Genomic DNA, 18012 nt, shown 5'->3' on the forward strand with positions numbered 1-18012 from the left:
GCAATCTGTCTAGCACGGACACAAGGGTCTGCGACACCCTAGTGAGGTCCGCCACAGACTGCGACAGAGAGGAAGCCCACCCCGGGATAGGGGTTTCGGTCTTGCCTGGGGTAGAAAGGGACTCCTGGGTAGTGTGTACTGTGGGGTTGCTGCAGGCCTGAAAGAGGGAAGAAGACTGACCTGAATGGAGTCTGCTGTTGCAAAAAGAGCAGGCAGTGAGCAGAGGAAGAGGAGGAAGCTAGATGACGAGCAGGCTCTCCTTTGTACTTCGGCATAGTGAGCAGACCACTAACTAATGCCAGAAGGTTAGGGGACAGAAAAGATGCAGAGGAGAGTGTCAGTCTGCAGGGCAGAGCTACTCACGGTATCCTGTCGTCTGCTCCTAGGAGGTGATGAGTCGAGCGCAGGACCAGGCAGACATGCAGATCTTCTGAGAGAAAGAGCCGTCTGGCATGCACGAGACGGAAGATGGTGTCTAGCAGGGGACCCGGCCGGTGAAAACACGTGCTGCTGAGAATAATACCGAAAATCATATGAAAAACCCTAAAAACAATACTTTATTATTAAAAGACCAAAGGTCACACCACAAAGTGAACAAGACTAAACAGCAACGTGTCCAATGACATCCAATTACATAAAACATGTAATGGGGATTAACTGAGAGTCCCTAATGCAGTCTAACGCTCGATCCTTCCTAGCCGCGGAGGTTGGCACCCTAGGGGGAACGTTGTGGCGCCCCCGCTCAACGGTGGCTGTCCCTAGGGACCCTGATAAACCCTGCAGCCACTAGGGATCCCTTCCCCGATGCTAGAGGGACCCCTATCATTAGACAGAGATCAACCATAATAAGGAGGACCCTAATCCCCAAAAGGATTGAAAACAAAAGGAACACATTAATATAATGGCATTATAGTGATGGCATCGTAGTGACACGAATCAAATAAATACAGGGGATCCACAGCATATAGTGTATCAAATTTCATTTACAATGGCACCAAAATGCAAACTCCACAAATAGTAATAATTATATGATAAGTCACTAGATAACCCAAAATTTGCATGAAAGGTGACAATGATCATGCCACTAGATTAAAAGTCAGGTACCATTAAAGACATAATTCAGACACTCAATAATCAATGCTGCAAATACTCATCATGTCACACGCCATCTGCCATATATGTGAAGCGCCTCAACGCGTTTCGCCCCATCTGGGCTCATCAGGAGGGCCGATCTCAATAACAATTGTGTCCTGATGTGGTATAGTAGATGTGCTGGCATGATAGCCCTTATTTTATAGTTACCGCCACAGCGTTCGCCAGCTCCGGACGCTGTGTAGGGACACACCCCCTTAACCCTACTGCGCATGTCCCAACTCGAAAGGACTCACCCATTGGTTATACGGAGTGTCTCATTTACTTCCTCTCATCGAGTACGCATATCATGCTTTGATTGACGCCCCTGTCACGGATGTATAAACAATCCCACCCTACCCCCGTCATTATGCTGCGTTTGATGATAAACGCGCCAGTTACCGGGGGATGCATATGTATTAACCGGAACATGTATTGGTGTTTCCGGGTCAGTTTGACCTAGTTCTTACTGCGCATGTCGCTCACCAATATACCAATGTATGGGGCTTGCGTATGTACAACCCGGAACTGATTGTATTATTTCCGGGTAAGACAAAGATGGATCTCACCGTGCAAACTCACGGCCTCTCGAACGCGCACTCACTGCATCTATGACACACAAGTGTCTAACGTGCAGGCTCCAGCTGGAAGGCACCACCATTACAGATCCCTATTACTACGCATGTCCACCACCGGCCATTCAATGCCCGTATTCAGAGCGGGTGCATAGCACTCAATAAAAACCGGCAGGATTCATCCATAACCAAGCACAATTTCAATAGGTGAACCCAATCTTTTATTTTACTTAGCAGAGCAAGGGCAATAAAAACTGCCAGCCCCATAAATGACATACATTTGATGCCCGTGTTCGTCTCTTATATACAGTACCAAATAGGACACATACAGTATAAATCCATGATCAAAGCATCATATTAGTAGATGCATTATGTCCTTTATTTATGTATATTGGCTAATGTATACATCTATGATTGGCCATTAGCAGACCTCAAACTAACTTGATCATCTGGGTAGTCTCAGAGCGGGGTGTCAAGTCCCTAATGATATAAGGGAGAAAATAATCCTCAAAAGAATTTGTCATGGTAGATCCATGTAGGTCTTTATCCTAGACCTTAACAAGAATTTGGAAAACAGTCCAGTCTTACATATTGGTCCTCATAGGAACTATATCTGGATTTAGTATAAAAATAATATACAGAAAACCCTTGAAAAAGGATGAAAAATCACAAAAAACAGGCAAAGGACAGTTGTTCATTTAATCCCATTGGTTCAAGACTCTCCATCCTAAAGATCCATTCACACTCTCTTTTCAGGATGGTTTTATCCGTGTTGCCTCCTCTGGGATTAATATTCACTACCTCAATAATCGTGAACCTGACCTCAGCAAGGGAATTATTGTGGAATAATTGCATGTGCTTAGCCAAGGGGGTGTCCCTCCCATTCCTGATGTCCCCCATGTGCTCGCCTACTCTACGTCTGAATTCCCTCTTCGTCTTCCCAATATAATCTTTAGGGCAAGAGCAAGTGGCCAGATAGACCACTCCAGTGGTCTTACAGTTTGAGAAATTGCGTTGGTAGAAGGTCTTCCCAGTGGCAGCACTACAAAAGAACTTATTGGGCTTCATCCATCTACAAAGGCTACAATCCCCACACTTGAAAAAGCCAATAGGTTTCCTCTCAAGCCAAGTACCCTTCGGTTCCGGTCTCTTGTATTGACTATGCACTAACATGTCTCTAATGGACTTCCCTTTCCTGAATGTGATATTGGGGCGTTCGCCTATCAGACTTCCAATATCCGGATCTAATCTCAGAATATCCCAATGTCTTGCAATAATTCTCCTAACTTCTTGATGTTTATCATCAAATGTGCCTATAATTCTCACTATTTCAGATGTATCCCGTTCAGTACGTTTCTGTAGGAGTTTCTGCCTATCCGCTCTTTCAGCAAAGTTTAATGCTGTATCCAAGACATGTATCGGATATCCCTTTTCCCTGAATCTATTGTACATATCCCCAGCCTGACTATAAAAGAGGTCATTCCTCGAGCAATTTCTCCTCAATCTAAGGAACTGGCCTTTAGGGATTCCTCTCTTGAGAGGGACAGGGTGGTGACTCTGCCAATGAAGTAGACTGTTAGTACTAGTAGGTTTACGATGAATTCTCGTTGAAATATTCCCAAAAGATTCTCTCCTGATTTTAATATCCAGAAAGGCCAATTCTTGCTTCTCAATTTCAAAATTAAATCTGAGATTGATAACATTGTGGTTAAGCTCATTGACAAACATTTCAAATTGTTCTTTAGATCCTGACCATACAACAAAAACATCATCTATATAGCGATACCACATAGAGATGTGTTGCTGCCACCATTTAGTGTCACCTCCGAACACAATAGTCTCCTCCCACCAGCCCAGGAACAGATTAGCATACGATGGTGCACAGGGGCTCCCCATCGCGGTGCCCCTGAGCTGGTGGAAAAACCTACCGTCGAAGGTGAAAACATTACGTGTAAGAGTGAAATTGAGAAGAGATGATACGAAGCTATTGTGCTTTCTACAAGCAATTGACCTTTGCTGTAAATAATGTTCAACACTGCTGATCCCTTCCTGGTGTGGGATACTACTGTATAATGCTTCTATATCAATAGACCCCAGCCAAGTACCTTCCTCAAGATGGATACCTTCCAATTTTAGTAATAGGTCCGACGTATCCCTCAAATAGGAGGGAAGAGAGGTCACAAATGGACGCAGGATTTGATCTATATAGATCCCACAATTTTGTATCAGGGAATCCACCCCTGAGACAATTGGGCGTCCTTTCAACGGATCTATACCTTTATGCACTTTTGGAAGTGCATAAAAGGTCGCCATCATTGGAAACTTAGGTACAAGGAAATCAGATTCAGTTTTAGAGATTAATTCATTCAAGAGAGCCTCATCAACTAGAGTTCTAAGTTCTACCTTATAGTCCATTAATGGACTCACCTTCAGGACCTCATAGGTAAAGGTGTCCTGCAGAATATTTAGGCACATCTTGCGATATTCTAGATGATTCATAATCACAAGGTTACCACCTTTATCAGATGATTTAATAATCAAATGGTCATTTCTCTTCAGACCCATGAGGGCATCTCGTTCCCCCATTGCCAGATTCTCCTCATCATCCCAGTTGGTTCTTTTCATAATCATTTTGAGATCTCTCTCAACTAATGATGCAAAAATGTCAATGTTCTTAGTATCCCCTTGGGGTGGCATCTTTTCACTCTTATTTTTAAGTTTAGTAAAGGGACCTTTTCCATCCTCTGGGAGATTCTCATTCTCTCTGAGGAGACCCATGAGTGCTTGATAACTCTCAATGTCCTCATCACTAAGGCCTTGTCTATGGCACTCCTCCCGGTCATTATGTCTAAAGAATTTTTTCCATTTAAGTTTTCTGCAGAACAGATTGAGGTCCTTAACCCACTCAAAACAGTTGTAACTGTTAGTGGGGACAAAATTCAGTCCTCTTGATAGCACAATAAATTCTTCTTTACTTACGGTGTGCGAGGATAGATTTATAATTTGACCCTTAATTAGTTGAACCGGGTTCTTAGATGATAACCTGCCCTCGCACCCCGCTCCAAAAAAGAGGATGAAGAGGATAAGATGATCAAGTTAGTTTGAGGTCTGCTAATGGCCAATCATAGATGTATACATTAGCCAATATACATAAATAAAGGACATAAAGCATCTACTAATATGATGCTTTGATCATGGATTTATACTGTATGTGTCCTATTTGGTACTGTATATAAGAGACGAACACGGGCATCAAATGTATGTCATTTATGGGGCTGGCAGTTTTTATTGCCCTTGCTCTGCTAACTAAAATAAAAGATTGGGTTCACCTATTGAAATTGTGCTTGGTCATGGATGAATCCTGCCGGTTTTTATTGAGTGCTATGCACCCGCTCTGAATACGGGCATTGAATGGCCGGTGGTGGACATGCGTAGTAATAGGGATCTGTAATGGTGGTGCCTTCCAGCTGGAGCCTGCACGTTAGACACTTGTGTGTCATAGATGCAGTGAGTGCGCGTTCGAGAGGCCGTGAGTTTGCACGGTGAGATCCATCTTTGTCTTACCCGGAAATAATACAATCAGTTCCGGGTTGTACATACGCAAGCCCCATACATTGGTATATTGGTGAGCGACATGCGCAGTAAGAACTAGGTCAAACTGACCCGGAAACACCAATACATGTTCCGGTTAATACATATGCATCCCCCGGTAACTGGCGCGTTTATCATCAAACGCAGCATAATGACGGGGGTAGGGTGGGATTGTTTATACATCCGTGACAGGGGCGTCAATCAAAGCATGATATGCGTACTCGATGAGAGGAAGTAAATGAGACACTCCGTATAACCAATGGGTGAGTCCTTTCGAGTTGGGACATGCGCAGTAGGGTTAAGGGGGTGTGTCCCTACACAGCGTCCGGAGCTGGCGAACGCTGTGGCGGTAACTATAAAATAAGGGCTATCATGCCAGCACATCTACTATACCACATCAGGACACAATTGTTATTGAGATCGGCCCTCCTGATGAGCCCAGATGGGGCGAAACGCGTTGAGGCGCTTCACATATATGGCAGATGGCGTGTGACATGATGAGTATTTGCAGCATTGATTATTGAGTGTCTGAATTATGTCTTTAATGGTACCTGACTTTTAATCTAGTGGCATGATCATTGTCACCTTTCATGCAAATTTTGGGTTATCTAGTGACTTATCATATAATTATTACTATTTGTGGAGTTTGCATTTTGGTGCCATTGTAAATGAAATTTGATACACTATATGCTGTGGATCCCCTGTATTTATTTGATTCGTGTCACTACGATGCCATCACTATAATGCCATTATATTAATGTGTTCCTTTTGTTTTTAATCCTTTTGGGGATTAGGGTCCTCCTTATTATAGTTGATCTCTGTCTAATGATAGGGGTCCCTCTAGCATCGGGGAAGGGATCCCTAGTGGCTGCAGGGTTTATCAGGGTCCCTAGGGACAGCCACCGTTGAGCGGGGGCGCCACAACGTTCCCCCTAGGGTGCCAACCTCCGCGGCTAGGAAGGATCGAGCGTTAGACTGCATTAGGGACTCTCAGTTAATCCCCATTACATGTTTTATGTAATTGGATGTCATTGGACACGTTGCTGTTTAGTCTTGTTCACTTTGTGGTGTGACCTTTGGTCTTTTAATAGTAAAGTATTGTTTTTAGGGTTTTTCATATGATTTTTGGTTTGAGACCCTTTATATATTTTTGATAGTGATTTTTGAGAATAATACCGCCCACAGCAGCCGGAAGAGAGGCAGAACTAAGCGCAGGGTCCAGGGGGGAAGCAAGATGGCGGCGGCTCCAGCCGATTGTGGAGGCTGAGAGTAGTGGGCGGAGCCTCGCCGCCGCAGGAAGAGGAGAGGGAGAGAGACAGGCGGGAGAAAAGCACGCTCAGAAAGGCTGAGAGGAAGGGGGCGGAGCCAGCACTGTAACTAGGCCCGAGAGAAGCCGGGACCTAAATTACAGGCAGCGACTGCCAGAGCGGGGGAGGAGCACGAAGGTCTCTATAACGGCGCAAAAAAAAGAGTACCCACAGCGGTGCAAACAAAGGGCCAGGAACAGGCTGCACAAAAGCCCCCAGCAAAGAAGCCCCAGTGTACAGTAAAGCTCAAATCTCTCCATGGAACCATCTTGTGCCCCCTGGAGCGGTGCTGTCCCCAAAATTCCGCAGAAAGAGGTAAGCCCGGAGCAGGAAATAAAGAGAGCATACCCCGAGAAATTTTTTTTTCTTGTTCTTCCTTTGGCGGCGATTCCAGCCACCTTGAGGGTCTGGCCAGGGGGTTGGAGGGGAGAGAGAAGGTACCTCCCAATCTCTGAAGGTCAGATGTCCACGTCTCCTCAAACTGTGATGCTAAATAGTGGACACACCTTGATTTAACATATCCCTTTGTCACATTATTTTCAGGGGTACCATCATTTCTGTCCAGGCCTATTCCTTGAGTTTTATTTATTTATTTTTTTTAAATTCTGTGGAAGCATGGTTGAAAACCAATGTCGGACTTTCATTTGTTCATTTTCATAGATTTTTTTATTTATTATTACTTTTGTCAGATTCAAGTTATTTCTGTGACCACTGTGGGTTTTTCTGTCATTAAACGAGGGGTACCAACAATTTTGACCACGTGTGTAACTATTTTTGCATTGCTATATTCTGAGAGCTATAAGTTTTTAATTTTTCCACTGATGGAGCTGTATGGCGGCTTGTTTTTTTGCAAGACAAGATGAGGTTGTCAGTGATATCTTTTTTATTTACGGTACTTTTGTCTTTTTGAAAGCATTTCATTCCACTTTTTTCCAGCGGTATGATGAAATATCATAGTAATAGAGTAACGTTCACTGAAGGGGTTAACTAATGTCACAGTTTTATAGCTAGGTTTGTTCCGGTTGCGGCAATGCCAAACATGTGTACCAGCCTTTCTGAGGGGGGCTCTCATAACTGCAATAAAGATAGCAAAAAGACGATTTCTGGAAAAAGGAGGTGGAGCAAGGACAACGGACCTACAGTATATACAAAATAACTGCCCTGAGAATCTGGTACAATAGAAAGGTGCCCAAAAGCAGTTGCAGTCATTTCAGCTGGAAGAAGCAGAAAATAAGCGCATGTTCTTAAAGTAGAAGTTTTATGAGAAGGGAGAGAAAATTTGACAAAGGCGTAGAGGGAAAACACCTACATTTAAAAGATAGTGAGGGGAACGTCAGAATCCAAACTGACAAAATACTGGATATTCTACACAGTTTTTATTCTAGTTTATATTCCTACAGGGTCAATTACTTGCAGGAGGATCTCTTGGAATAATTTAGTGGGGATTGACCTCCCTGTGCTGGGGGACAATGGTTGGAAATTTCTAGAAAGGTCAATTTCATTGGAGGAAGCGCAGCAGGCAGTGGGGAAGATACCCAACGACAAGGGACCCGGGTCGGATGGCCTTCCAATAGAAATACACAAGCTGTTTAAGGAGGTATTGGGGCAACAATACTTGAAAATGATTAATAATGCGTTATCGGGAGGACTTTCGAATTCCCTGTGTGAGGCAATAATTGTGGTTATTTCTAAAGAGGGGTAGGAGAAGGAATTACCGGTTTCAGCTAGACCTATATTATTATTGACATCTGACATCAAGATCCTCACGAAAATCCTGGCAACACGACTGAGTATGATTATCTCCTTGGTTATTCATTCTGACCAGGCTGGGTTCATGCTCTCAAAATCAATGGCCATTAATTTACGTAGGGTATTCCTAAATTTGACCTGAGTAATAAATCAAATGTCTCCCTAGATGCCACTAAGGCCTTTGACAGTGTAGAGAGGAGCTATAAGGGTTTGGTCTCAACGTTATCAAATTGATTATGAGATGTCTGATAGATTTGAACCTTTTAGGGGTACAAGACAGGGCTGCCCTTTATTGCCATTACTCTTTGGTCTTGCAATTGAACAGTTAGCATGAATCATTAGAGGACATACCGGGACAGAGGGACCAAAGAGGAAACAATTGTCTTATATGCCAAAGACTTGTTATTATGTGTTAATAATTTGAACATCTCTCTTCCAAATATAATGGATACAATTGAAAGATTTGGGACCTTTTCGGCCTGACTATAAACTGGTCAAAGTTCGCTCTGCTTCCTTTAGATACTATGGACACTTCTCTCTGGGAGGGTCTATCAAATATTCCTTAGTACAAAAATGTAAATACCTGGGTATTTACATTACCAGAAAGCCACAGGTTTATATCCCTTTAAATCTCAGCCCTCTGGTAACCAAGATGAGTAAAGTAAGCGCTAGTCACCTCTGTCAGCTTTGGGGAGAATGAACTTTATGAGCCTTATGCCATGCATCATGTATGTGCTGCATAACTCCCCCACCTGGATTCCTAAGCACTGGTTTCAGAAAAATGCATAATATATTCAGAGATCTAGTGTGGAACAGAGGGGTCCCCAGAATAATGTTGGAAAAGTTGCAGGGGGGATGGGACGGGGGGGGGGGGGGGTGTTTGTATAAGAATTTGTGTTAATGTTTGTTTACATTGTATTCGGAAAAATTCAATAAAAATATCTGATTAAAAAAGAAAAAATAAAGGGGGGGAGGATAGCTTTGCCTCATATCTACAGGTATTACTTGTCTTCCCAATTTCAGAATTTTAGGAGATGGGCTCTGGAGGAGACTCAGGAGGCAGGGTAGATAATACCAAAACATTTTGGGAGCGGGACAATTTACTAGATTTATTAGAAGTTCACAAATTCAAGGGTAACTCAAGATGCCACCCCACCCTCTCCCAATCTCATGAAATTTAGCGAACATGTAAAAATGGATGGGGATGCAGGATACCTTGAAGTATACTCCCCTGTGGAATAATTCTAACTTGAGGGAACTGCAGCATCTGTAGGGATTTAGGGAATGGAGAAATCAGGTGCTTAAATATGTCTATCAGTTGTTCTTCGATGGCCATTTTTGTTCATTTGATCACCTGAAGCAAAAGTTTACCTTGCATAATTCTGACTTGCAACTAAGACATGGAATAAGGCTTAAGGAAACCACCCATGATCTTACCATTTCCTCTAATGAGTTGTATTTTTATCATGTACCACAAAATCTAAGGGAATTATTTCTTTTTATACAACACCTTGCTGTTAAAAATTCTGGGTGATCCAATGGCATTGGTCAGGGCTAAGTGGGAGAGGGACGTGGGCAGCATTTCAACTGAAGAGTGGGAGGACATCCTAGAATCGACAGCATTGGTCTCCGTAACTACGGCACAGAGAAGGTCCCAATTGTTTCTTATACACAGAGTCTACAGGACTCCAAAAGTATTATATAGAATGGACCTTAGGCCTCATGACTGTTGTCCACATTGTATAAGGGACGGTGCAGACTTAAAGGGTGTATTCCACAAAGTTAATTTTAAAGTTGATTTGCATCCACAGATCTTGGAATAATAACTTCCACAATTAGATGTGTTTAACCTAAATGTTCCTGTGCTGAGTTAATCTTATAAATACTAGAATCTACAGAAGAGAAACAGCAGTCAAAATGGTACAATGTACATTGGATGTAACAGCAACTTGTAATCCTTATCTATTAACCTGCACGCATGCTGCCATATTAAAAAAAAAAAACAAACATTCTATCTAGTAACATGACTAGCAGTGAAAAGCACAATTACCATACATAAAAAAGAATAAACAAGAATATGCATTTCAATGTACCTGTTCCAACTGGTGCACTTTGTAGAAATATCGTTGCCAGAATTCGGAGTGTGACACAGCCGCGGGGACCTGTAACATATATATTCACCAATTGAGAGTTCTGAAAAGATAGTTACAACGAATATTGGCACTGAGAGTTGGGTTTCCCAAAAGAACACATGATTGCGGTCCCACAAGCCTTCAGAAGAATTTCTCGTTGCTAAAAACAATCTTTGAAAAATGCACTAAATGCACTAAAAGTTCAAGAACAAGCCAGCAGGAAAGAATCACAGTCAATAGCTCAGGTACCCAGGTTCTATAATCTGGCCATACACAGTTGATGACTGATATATTCATAATTGGGTTTCCCCGTTCTTCTAGCCTCTGATTGACCGTTTCTCCAGATTACTGTCCATGAAAAAATCTGAATCGGTGGTAGGAAAGCAGCATGCTGTTTCATGAACACATAGAAAAGGGCTACTCTAACCCTTAAAAGGAAACCTGTCATGTCAAAAACACTTATCCTGCAGATATGGCGTTAATTAATCTGCAGATAGATTAATAGGATTCTAAAGCTGTTCGGCTGCTGCACTGAAAGCCCGGGTACCGGGAGGAAATTTATTCATTCAGCTTCGGCTTTCAGTCTAAGAGGCGCGGTCGGCATGGCTTCAGTCACCACTCAGTAGATAGTGAGCGGCAGCGGTAAGCACGGCCCGGCACTGACCGACAAGACGGCTCTATGGTGCATCAGTGATGAGCTCTCTGTCATACTTCTACCATAAGGGTTAATTTTATATATTTTATATTTTGATAGATCAGACATGGCGATGCCAAATAGTTATTTTTTTTTTCCTCCTAGCATTTCAGTAATAGTTGCGCTTCACAGGAGGCCTAAGATGGCAACTATGGGTAGTTACATCCTACAGCCAGAAGGGGTTAATGGCTGTTGCATTATCGATCATCATTGATAATAGATTTACATTGCGGACAGGCCTCCAAAGCTCTATGCGGTGCAGAAACTCAGCCATGAAAACTACGTCCAGAAAATACTGATAGATGGTTCCTTAGTATGAAATAAAGCATGAGCACGGTGATGCTCATACCTTAGGTACGATAAATACATCTGGGATGAACTAATCAATTAACCAGACTTTGTATTTTGGATGACATTAGTCTTTAACCCCTTCCCAACCAAGCGATTTTCTGTTTTTCTCTTCATCCAAGAGCCATAACGGATTTATTTTTCATAGTCACATGATGGCTTTTATTTTCAGGACGATTTGAACGTTTGAATGACTCCAATCATTTTATCACTTGATGTACAAGAAAGTGGGGGAAAAAAATTACAAGGGTGGAGGAATTGTGAAAAATTCCGTAGTTGTTTTAGTTTGCCATGTTCCCTTCACGACCTGGCAATATTATTCTCCAGGCTAGTATGATTACGGAGATAATACACACATTTTTTTAAAACAATTTACAGTAGATAGCGGAAAAGAAAAAATTAAAAATTCGCAAAAAAAAAAAAAAATATATATATTTTGTCACCATATTCCAAGATCCGTAACGTTTTTAATTCTGTCTAGCAGTCGCAAATCATGCAGCTGGGGCGACGAAAACGAAGTCTCCGAGCACGCCAAAATACTCGGGAGACCACCCGAGCAACGAATATACTCGCTCATCACTAATCACCTCCTATTACATTTTATGCTAAGGCAGGAGAAACAAAATTAATTCTGCCATTTTGATTTTTTTCTCTTTACGCCATTTACCAATTGGGTTAATTTATGTTATATTTTGATAAATTCGACATTTATGGACGTAATGATATCATATATGCATACTTTTTAATTCTTTATTTTTAATCAAAGGGGGGCCGATTTGAACTTTTACATTTGAAACATTTTTTTTGTTTTACCAAGTTGCTTTAGGGCAGGGGTGAGGAATCTTTTGTCTGCCAAGGGCCAATTGGATATTCATACCATCCTTCGGGGGTAATACAAATTGTGTACTAACTTCACTCACAAAATACATCTTGATGCCAACACTGGTGTTAGGACGTAATATTTCATTACATGAGCCTAAGCGTTCCTTAGTGAACATTGCGTGCACAAGCACTGTTGTCCCGGGAATCTGCCCTGGGGCCAGATAAAAGGTCATTGTGGTCCGCAAACTGCCTATGCAGGCAAGATGTCGGTAAGGGGTCAAATACATTTGCTCCATTACGACAACTCAATGCGCCAAATCAAAAGTCTAAACCAACAACCAAGAAGATTATATTAGAAGCTAAGAAACTGTCCAGGGAAGAATATATAGGTCTCACTTTTAACACTTCTAGGTACATGCCCAGTATACAGCGGCTTACAAAAGTGTTCACCCCCTTGGCTTTTCATCTATTTTGTTACATATGCATATGAAGACCTCCGGGTCATAGACGCAAGGGAAAAATACCGGCGCATGCGCAGTAGCGATTATATGCTTTGCCCACAGTTGGGCAAAGCATACTGCGCAAGCGCGAACGGCCTTATCAATGCGCAGGCGCGAATAAACAACGGCATCTGTGATATTTCACAGAAGAAATTGCGTCCAGCAAGCCAAGGGGAGGGGGGGAATAAGCCATGCCCATTGGACCAGACCGCGGCGATTTCCATAAATCGGAAGAGTGATAAAAAAGGTATTTATGCATCAAAGGTGCGGGGAGAGGGGGGATCAAAAATACGACTACAATACTTAGGTAACACACAATTCACATGATATCTCAAAAAATGTGTGACAGATTCCCTTTAAAGATTGCTGTTCACCAGAGGAAACCATCTAACTTGAAGGAGTGGGGGGAATGGGCAAAAATACCAGTGGCAAGATGTGGAAAGCTCATGGAGACATCCAAATTGACTTGCAACTGTAATTGACGCAAAAGGAGGCTCTACAAAGTACTAACTTTGGGGGGGTGGTGAAGAGTTATGCACGCTGAAGTTTTCAGTTATTTTGTATATTTTTAATATTCTTACCTGCTTCACAATAAAAAGTAAACCAAATGTTCACAGTTGTAAGCATGTTCTTTACATTAACTGTTGAAAACCCTCAAAAACCCTGTGAAATTCCAGGTTGTGAGTTGGCAAAACATGAAAAATACCACGGGGTGAATAATATTGCAAGCCACTGTACACAGCTATAGTACTGGAGAAATTCATACAGAATTACCATTTTTGTGTAGAGTGCACGGATGGAGGGGCTGGAAACCAGTAATTCTGAGATGTCTGCTTTCCTTTCTTCTGATTCCCAGGACGTCACCCATTCATCAAACTGTGTCAAGGGACCTTTCGTTCATAAGACACGTTAAAATAGAGAGAGTTATTAAAAAGCAAGGAACAGATATAATTATCTATGTTAATAAGTAAAGGCTACAGACACCTTCCAAACCCTCTTATTTCATGCACTTTGACTGAACAAATGTATTTTCTACGGATTTTCATTAAAAGGGAACCTGACAGCTGATCCACGGGCAGCATATACCAGATGCTGGCTGTACGATCTCAGTCATGCATGTTTGACCCTAAAACACTATAGCGTTTCAGAAAATAATAATTTAATAGCTGGCAGGGAGACTAGTTTAGGCCTCTTTCACACTTCCGTTTTTTACAATCAGTCACAATCCGCCAGGTTTTGAAAAAAACAGATCCTCAATTTTCTTTTGAGGATCCGTTTTTTTCCCCATTGACTTCCATTATTGGCGGATTGTGACGGATTGCTGTCCGTTGCATCCGTTTTTTGTGAGGATCCGCCAAAAGTTGCTGTCTGTCACCATCCTCAAAGATTTCAAAACGGAGCTTGCAACGTCTTTTTCTGTGGCGGATCCTCCAGACACTGATTTAACCCGAAATTCTTTCTGGGTGCCGGCCAAAATTAATATCTCTCTCTCTCTTCCTTTTTATCTCCTCATTTTCAGGATCTGTCTGAAAACAGATCCTGTGCCATCCGTTCGCATCAGTTCAGAACGGATCCGCTTCTCTGACTTTTTGGCGGATTTGAACTGATGCTAAAAAACTGAAGTGTGAAAGAGGCCTTAGACAAAAGGGTCCCTAGTGGCTTCTCCCTGCTGCACTGGAGTGACTGGAGTTAACTTCGATGACGTCACCACCGGTCTCTGAGGCTGCGCTCACAGTAGTTCAGTCACCAGTGGTTCTCAACCTGGACGGTCGCATCTTGGCACCGTCCAGGTTGAAAACTGTTTTTCCTCCCAGACATGGATTATGGTGTGGGACAGAACGACGGAGAGGTGAGAGATATTGTTGTTTTTTATTTTAGTTTTATTACAGAAGAACGAGTGCTTTGGTGGAATTAGGTGCTGGTGAGTACAACTGTGTTTGTTATTTTTAAATTAACAAAAGTAAAAGTGTGTTTTGTTTTATTTCTAATAAAGGACTTTATTCTGGCTGTATCTTTATTTACCATATAACTATAGGATTAGTAATGGAGAGGCGTCTCAGACGCCTCTCCATTACTAAGCCGTGGGCTTGATGGCACCTGACAATAAAAAGGTGAAATCAACCCCACAAATATGAACCCCACATGCCAACGCTACAGGGCATGTGGGAAGAACTGGACAAAGCACCAGAATTGGCGCATTCAATAGATGTGCCTTTTCTGGGCGGCTGCGGGTTGCTATTTTTAGGCTAGGGAGGGGCCCAATATCCATGGCCCCTTACCATCTGGAGAATACCAGCCCCCAGTTGTCTGCAAGGCTGGTTGTCAAAAATGGGGGGACCCCATGCCATTTTTTTAAATTATTTATTTAAATAACTAAAAAAAGGAAAGAAAAAAAAAAAAAACAGCATGGGGACCCCTCTATTCTTGATAACTAGCCCTGCTGAAGCTGACAGTTGCAGCCCCCGGCTGTGAGTTTTGCCAGGCTTATTATCAAAAATACAGGGGAACCCACACCGTTTTTTTTTTTTTTTTTAATTATTTACAGCGCAGGAGCAACTGATGAATACAAACATACGCCGCTCCTGCTCTCACTGTTATCAGTGGCAGCAGGTGTCGGATGACGGGAGCTGTAGTCCCATCAGCTGACATTAGTGACCTGAGGTACACTTTATACCTCCGATCACAGCGGAGTGCTCCCGCTGTCTTTTGACAGCGTGGGAACCACGGCTCTCTGACCGGCGGGGACGATTTCACCGCTGATCAGGACATGTACATGACAGTGGGATGTTTGGGTCTTCTATTCAAGTGAATGGGGTCCGGGTACTGTTGTAGTACCCGAACTTTTTGTAACTGTTCGGCCGAACCCGCTGGACATGAACATCCAAGTGTTCGCCCATTACTACTCAAGAGAGTTGACTGAGCTGTCAGAGAGCTGTCGAACAGAACTACGGCAGCACAATAGCAAGCAGCTTGCAATGTAATGTATACATAGTCATTCTCCAAAAGCCAAAAGGTAGACAATTTAATGAAAACCTATAGCAAACCTGTTTTATTTGTAAAAAGTACATGCAATAAAAAGTGGGTTCAAAGTTGTCTATAAACTTTAATGCCTTGTAAAATATAAAACATGCATAAGACTTTATTTTGTTAGAGTTTGGGCAATGTTCTGTGGCTGTTTTTAATTTTGTACAGCAGAAATCCATTAAAGAGATTTGGGGTAGGGAGCTCCTCCTTAACCCCTTAAGGACCGGGCGACAAGTTTTGCGCTTTTAATTTATCTTCTCAACTTCTTCCAAGAGCCATAACTATTTTTATTTTTCTGAGGACATAGCCATATGATGCCTTGCTTTTTGCAGGACAAGTTGTGTGATCCAATGGCACAATCCATTTTACCATGTGATGTACTGGAAAAGAAATGAAAAATTCCAAGTATGGTAAAATTGCAGAAAAAAAAAGAAATCAATTCTGCAATTTTTTTAATCTCATTCTTTGTGCATTAAAAATGACCCAGCAATATGATGCTCCAGGGCAGTACAATTACAGTGATACCAAACATGCATTTTTTTTTTATTTAGGAGGTGAAAAAAAATATATCAGAAATTCATTAAAAAAAGCTTGTGTCACTATTTTCCGAGATCTCCAACATTTTAATTTTCTTTATTGAATGGGCTGGGGGAGGGCTTCTTTTTTGCAGCCTGAACTGATGGTTTCATCACTACCATTTTGGTATAAAGGACATTTTGATAGCTTTTTATTCAACTTATTTACAGAGTTGCATTCACCGAAAACACAATTCTGTTATCTTTTCTCTTATCTTTTCTCTTTACGGCTTATATCAAATAGGGATCAAGCGTCTGATCGCTTATACTATATACTACATTAACATTGCAGTATATAGTTAAAACCAATGTCTCCTATGAAGCCCAGTCACAGGGTGGTCATGGTAGGAACAGGTCTTGCTAGCACACCTCCACCAGCCATGATACACCTCACAGCCATTGGGAGAAACGGCAAACCACCGTGAAGTGAACTGTAAGGCCGGGGTCACACTTGCGAGTGGGATGCGAGAAACTCGCGCGAGTCTCTTGCATCAATACCCAGCACTGCCGCCGGCACTCGGACCGACGTGTGCGGCTGCATAGAAATACATGCAGCCGAACACTCCATTCCCAAGTGCCGGCGGCAGTGCTGGGTATTGATGTGAGTTTCTCGCATCACATTCGTAAGTGTGACCCCGGCCTAAGGCTAAGTGCCCATGTTGCAAAAATGCTGCGGAAATGTCCGCAGCATTTCTGCAACTCCCTGCCGCAGGTAAATTCCCGCAAAACACAAGCGTTTTTAGCTTGCAGAATGCTTGCGCTTTCCAAGCGATTTGAAGCATTGCTTGGAAAAGTGATTGACAAATTGGTCACACTTGTCAAGCACTATGCTTGCCAAGTGTGACCAACTTTTTACTACTGATGCTGCCTATGCAGCATCAGTAGTAAAAGATAGGATGATAAAAATAAAAAATATGATTATTCTCACCTTCTGACGGCCCCCGATCTCCTCAGCTGCGCTCCCGGTACGTTCCGTTCCCAGGGATGCATTGCGCGAAGGACCTTTGTGACGTCACGCTCGCAAGACCGTGACGTCATCTCAGGTGATTCACACAATGCATCCCTGGGAAGGGAAGATGCTGGCAGCGTGGCTGAGAGGCGGGAAGGCTCCGGGGGCCGCCAGAAGGTGAGTATATCACTATTTTTTATTTTAAATCTATTTTTAACAGGATTATGGTACCCAAGGCCTGGAGGAGAGTATCCTCTCCTTCAGACCCTGGGTACCATCCGCACATGAAGCGCGTAGTGGGCGAAAAATTCCACCGAAATAATGAGCATGCTGCGGATTTTACCGCTTTGCGATTCTGCAGCGGTAAAATCCGCAGAATGGGCACAGCAACTGCGGAATCCCATAGGCTTGCATGGGAATGCATTTTTTGTAAGCGTTTCCGCTGTGGGAAAAACGCGGCAGAAACGCTTAGAAAACGCAAAGTGGGAACACAGCCTAAAGGTCACGGTCAGAGATTGACAATGGCATTTAACAAGTTAACAGGAGAGGGCAACGGTTATCTCCATTTGCTGCTGTTTAAGGCAGATGATGGCTTAATAACACAGCCATCATCTG

General features: G+C 42.7%; 1 protein-coding gene across 8 annotated transcripts in view; it reads right to left on the bottom strand.

Annotated features, from left to right (window-relative positions):
• The window catches only part of BSDC1 (BSD domain containing 1), a 68000-nt gene that overhangs the window by 25515 nt on the left and 24473 nt on the right, over window positions 1–18012 (bottom strand). For 4 of the 8 annotated variants that reach the window (XM_073551987.1, XM_073551985.1, XM_073551989.1 and 1 more), the window contains exons 6-8: window positions 13624–13739; window positions 10447–10515; window positions 364–510 (exon numbers count right to left, since the gene is read on the bottom strand). In XM_073551987.1, coding sequence (XP_073408088.1) covers window positions 364–510; window positions 10447–10515; window positions 13624–13739 — 332 coding nt within the window. The remainder of the gene's footprint in view (window positions 1–363; window positions 511–10446; window positions 10516–13623; window positions 13740–18012) is intronic. The other 4 variants (XM_073551991.1, XM_073551990.1, XM_073551992.1 and 1 more) reach the window with 2 other exon arrangements.

Source organism: Dendrobates tinctorius, unplaced genomic scaffold, assembly GCF_039654945.1.
Source record: "Dendrobates tinctorius isolate UK_male_01 unplaced genomic scaffold, ASM3965494v1 ptg000183l, whole genome shotgun sequence".
NCBI lineage: Eukaryota > Metazoa > Chordata > Amphibia > Anura > Dendrobatidae > Dendrobates > Dendrobates tinctorius.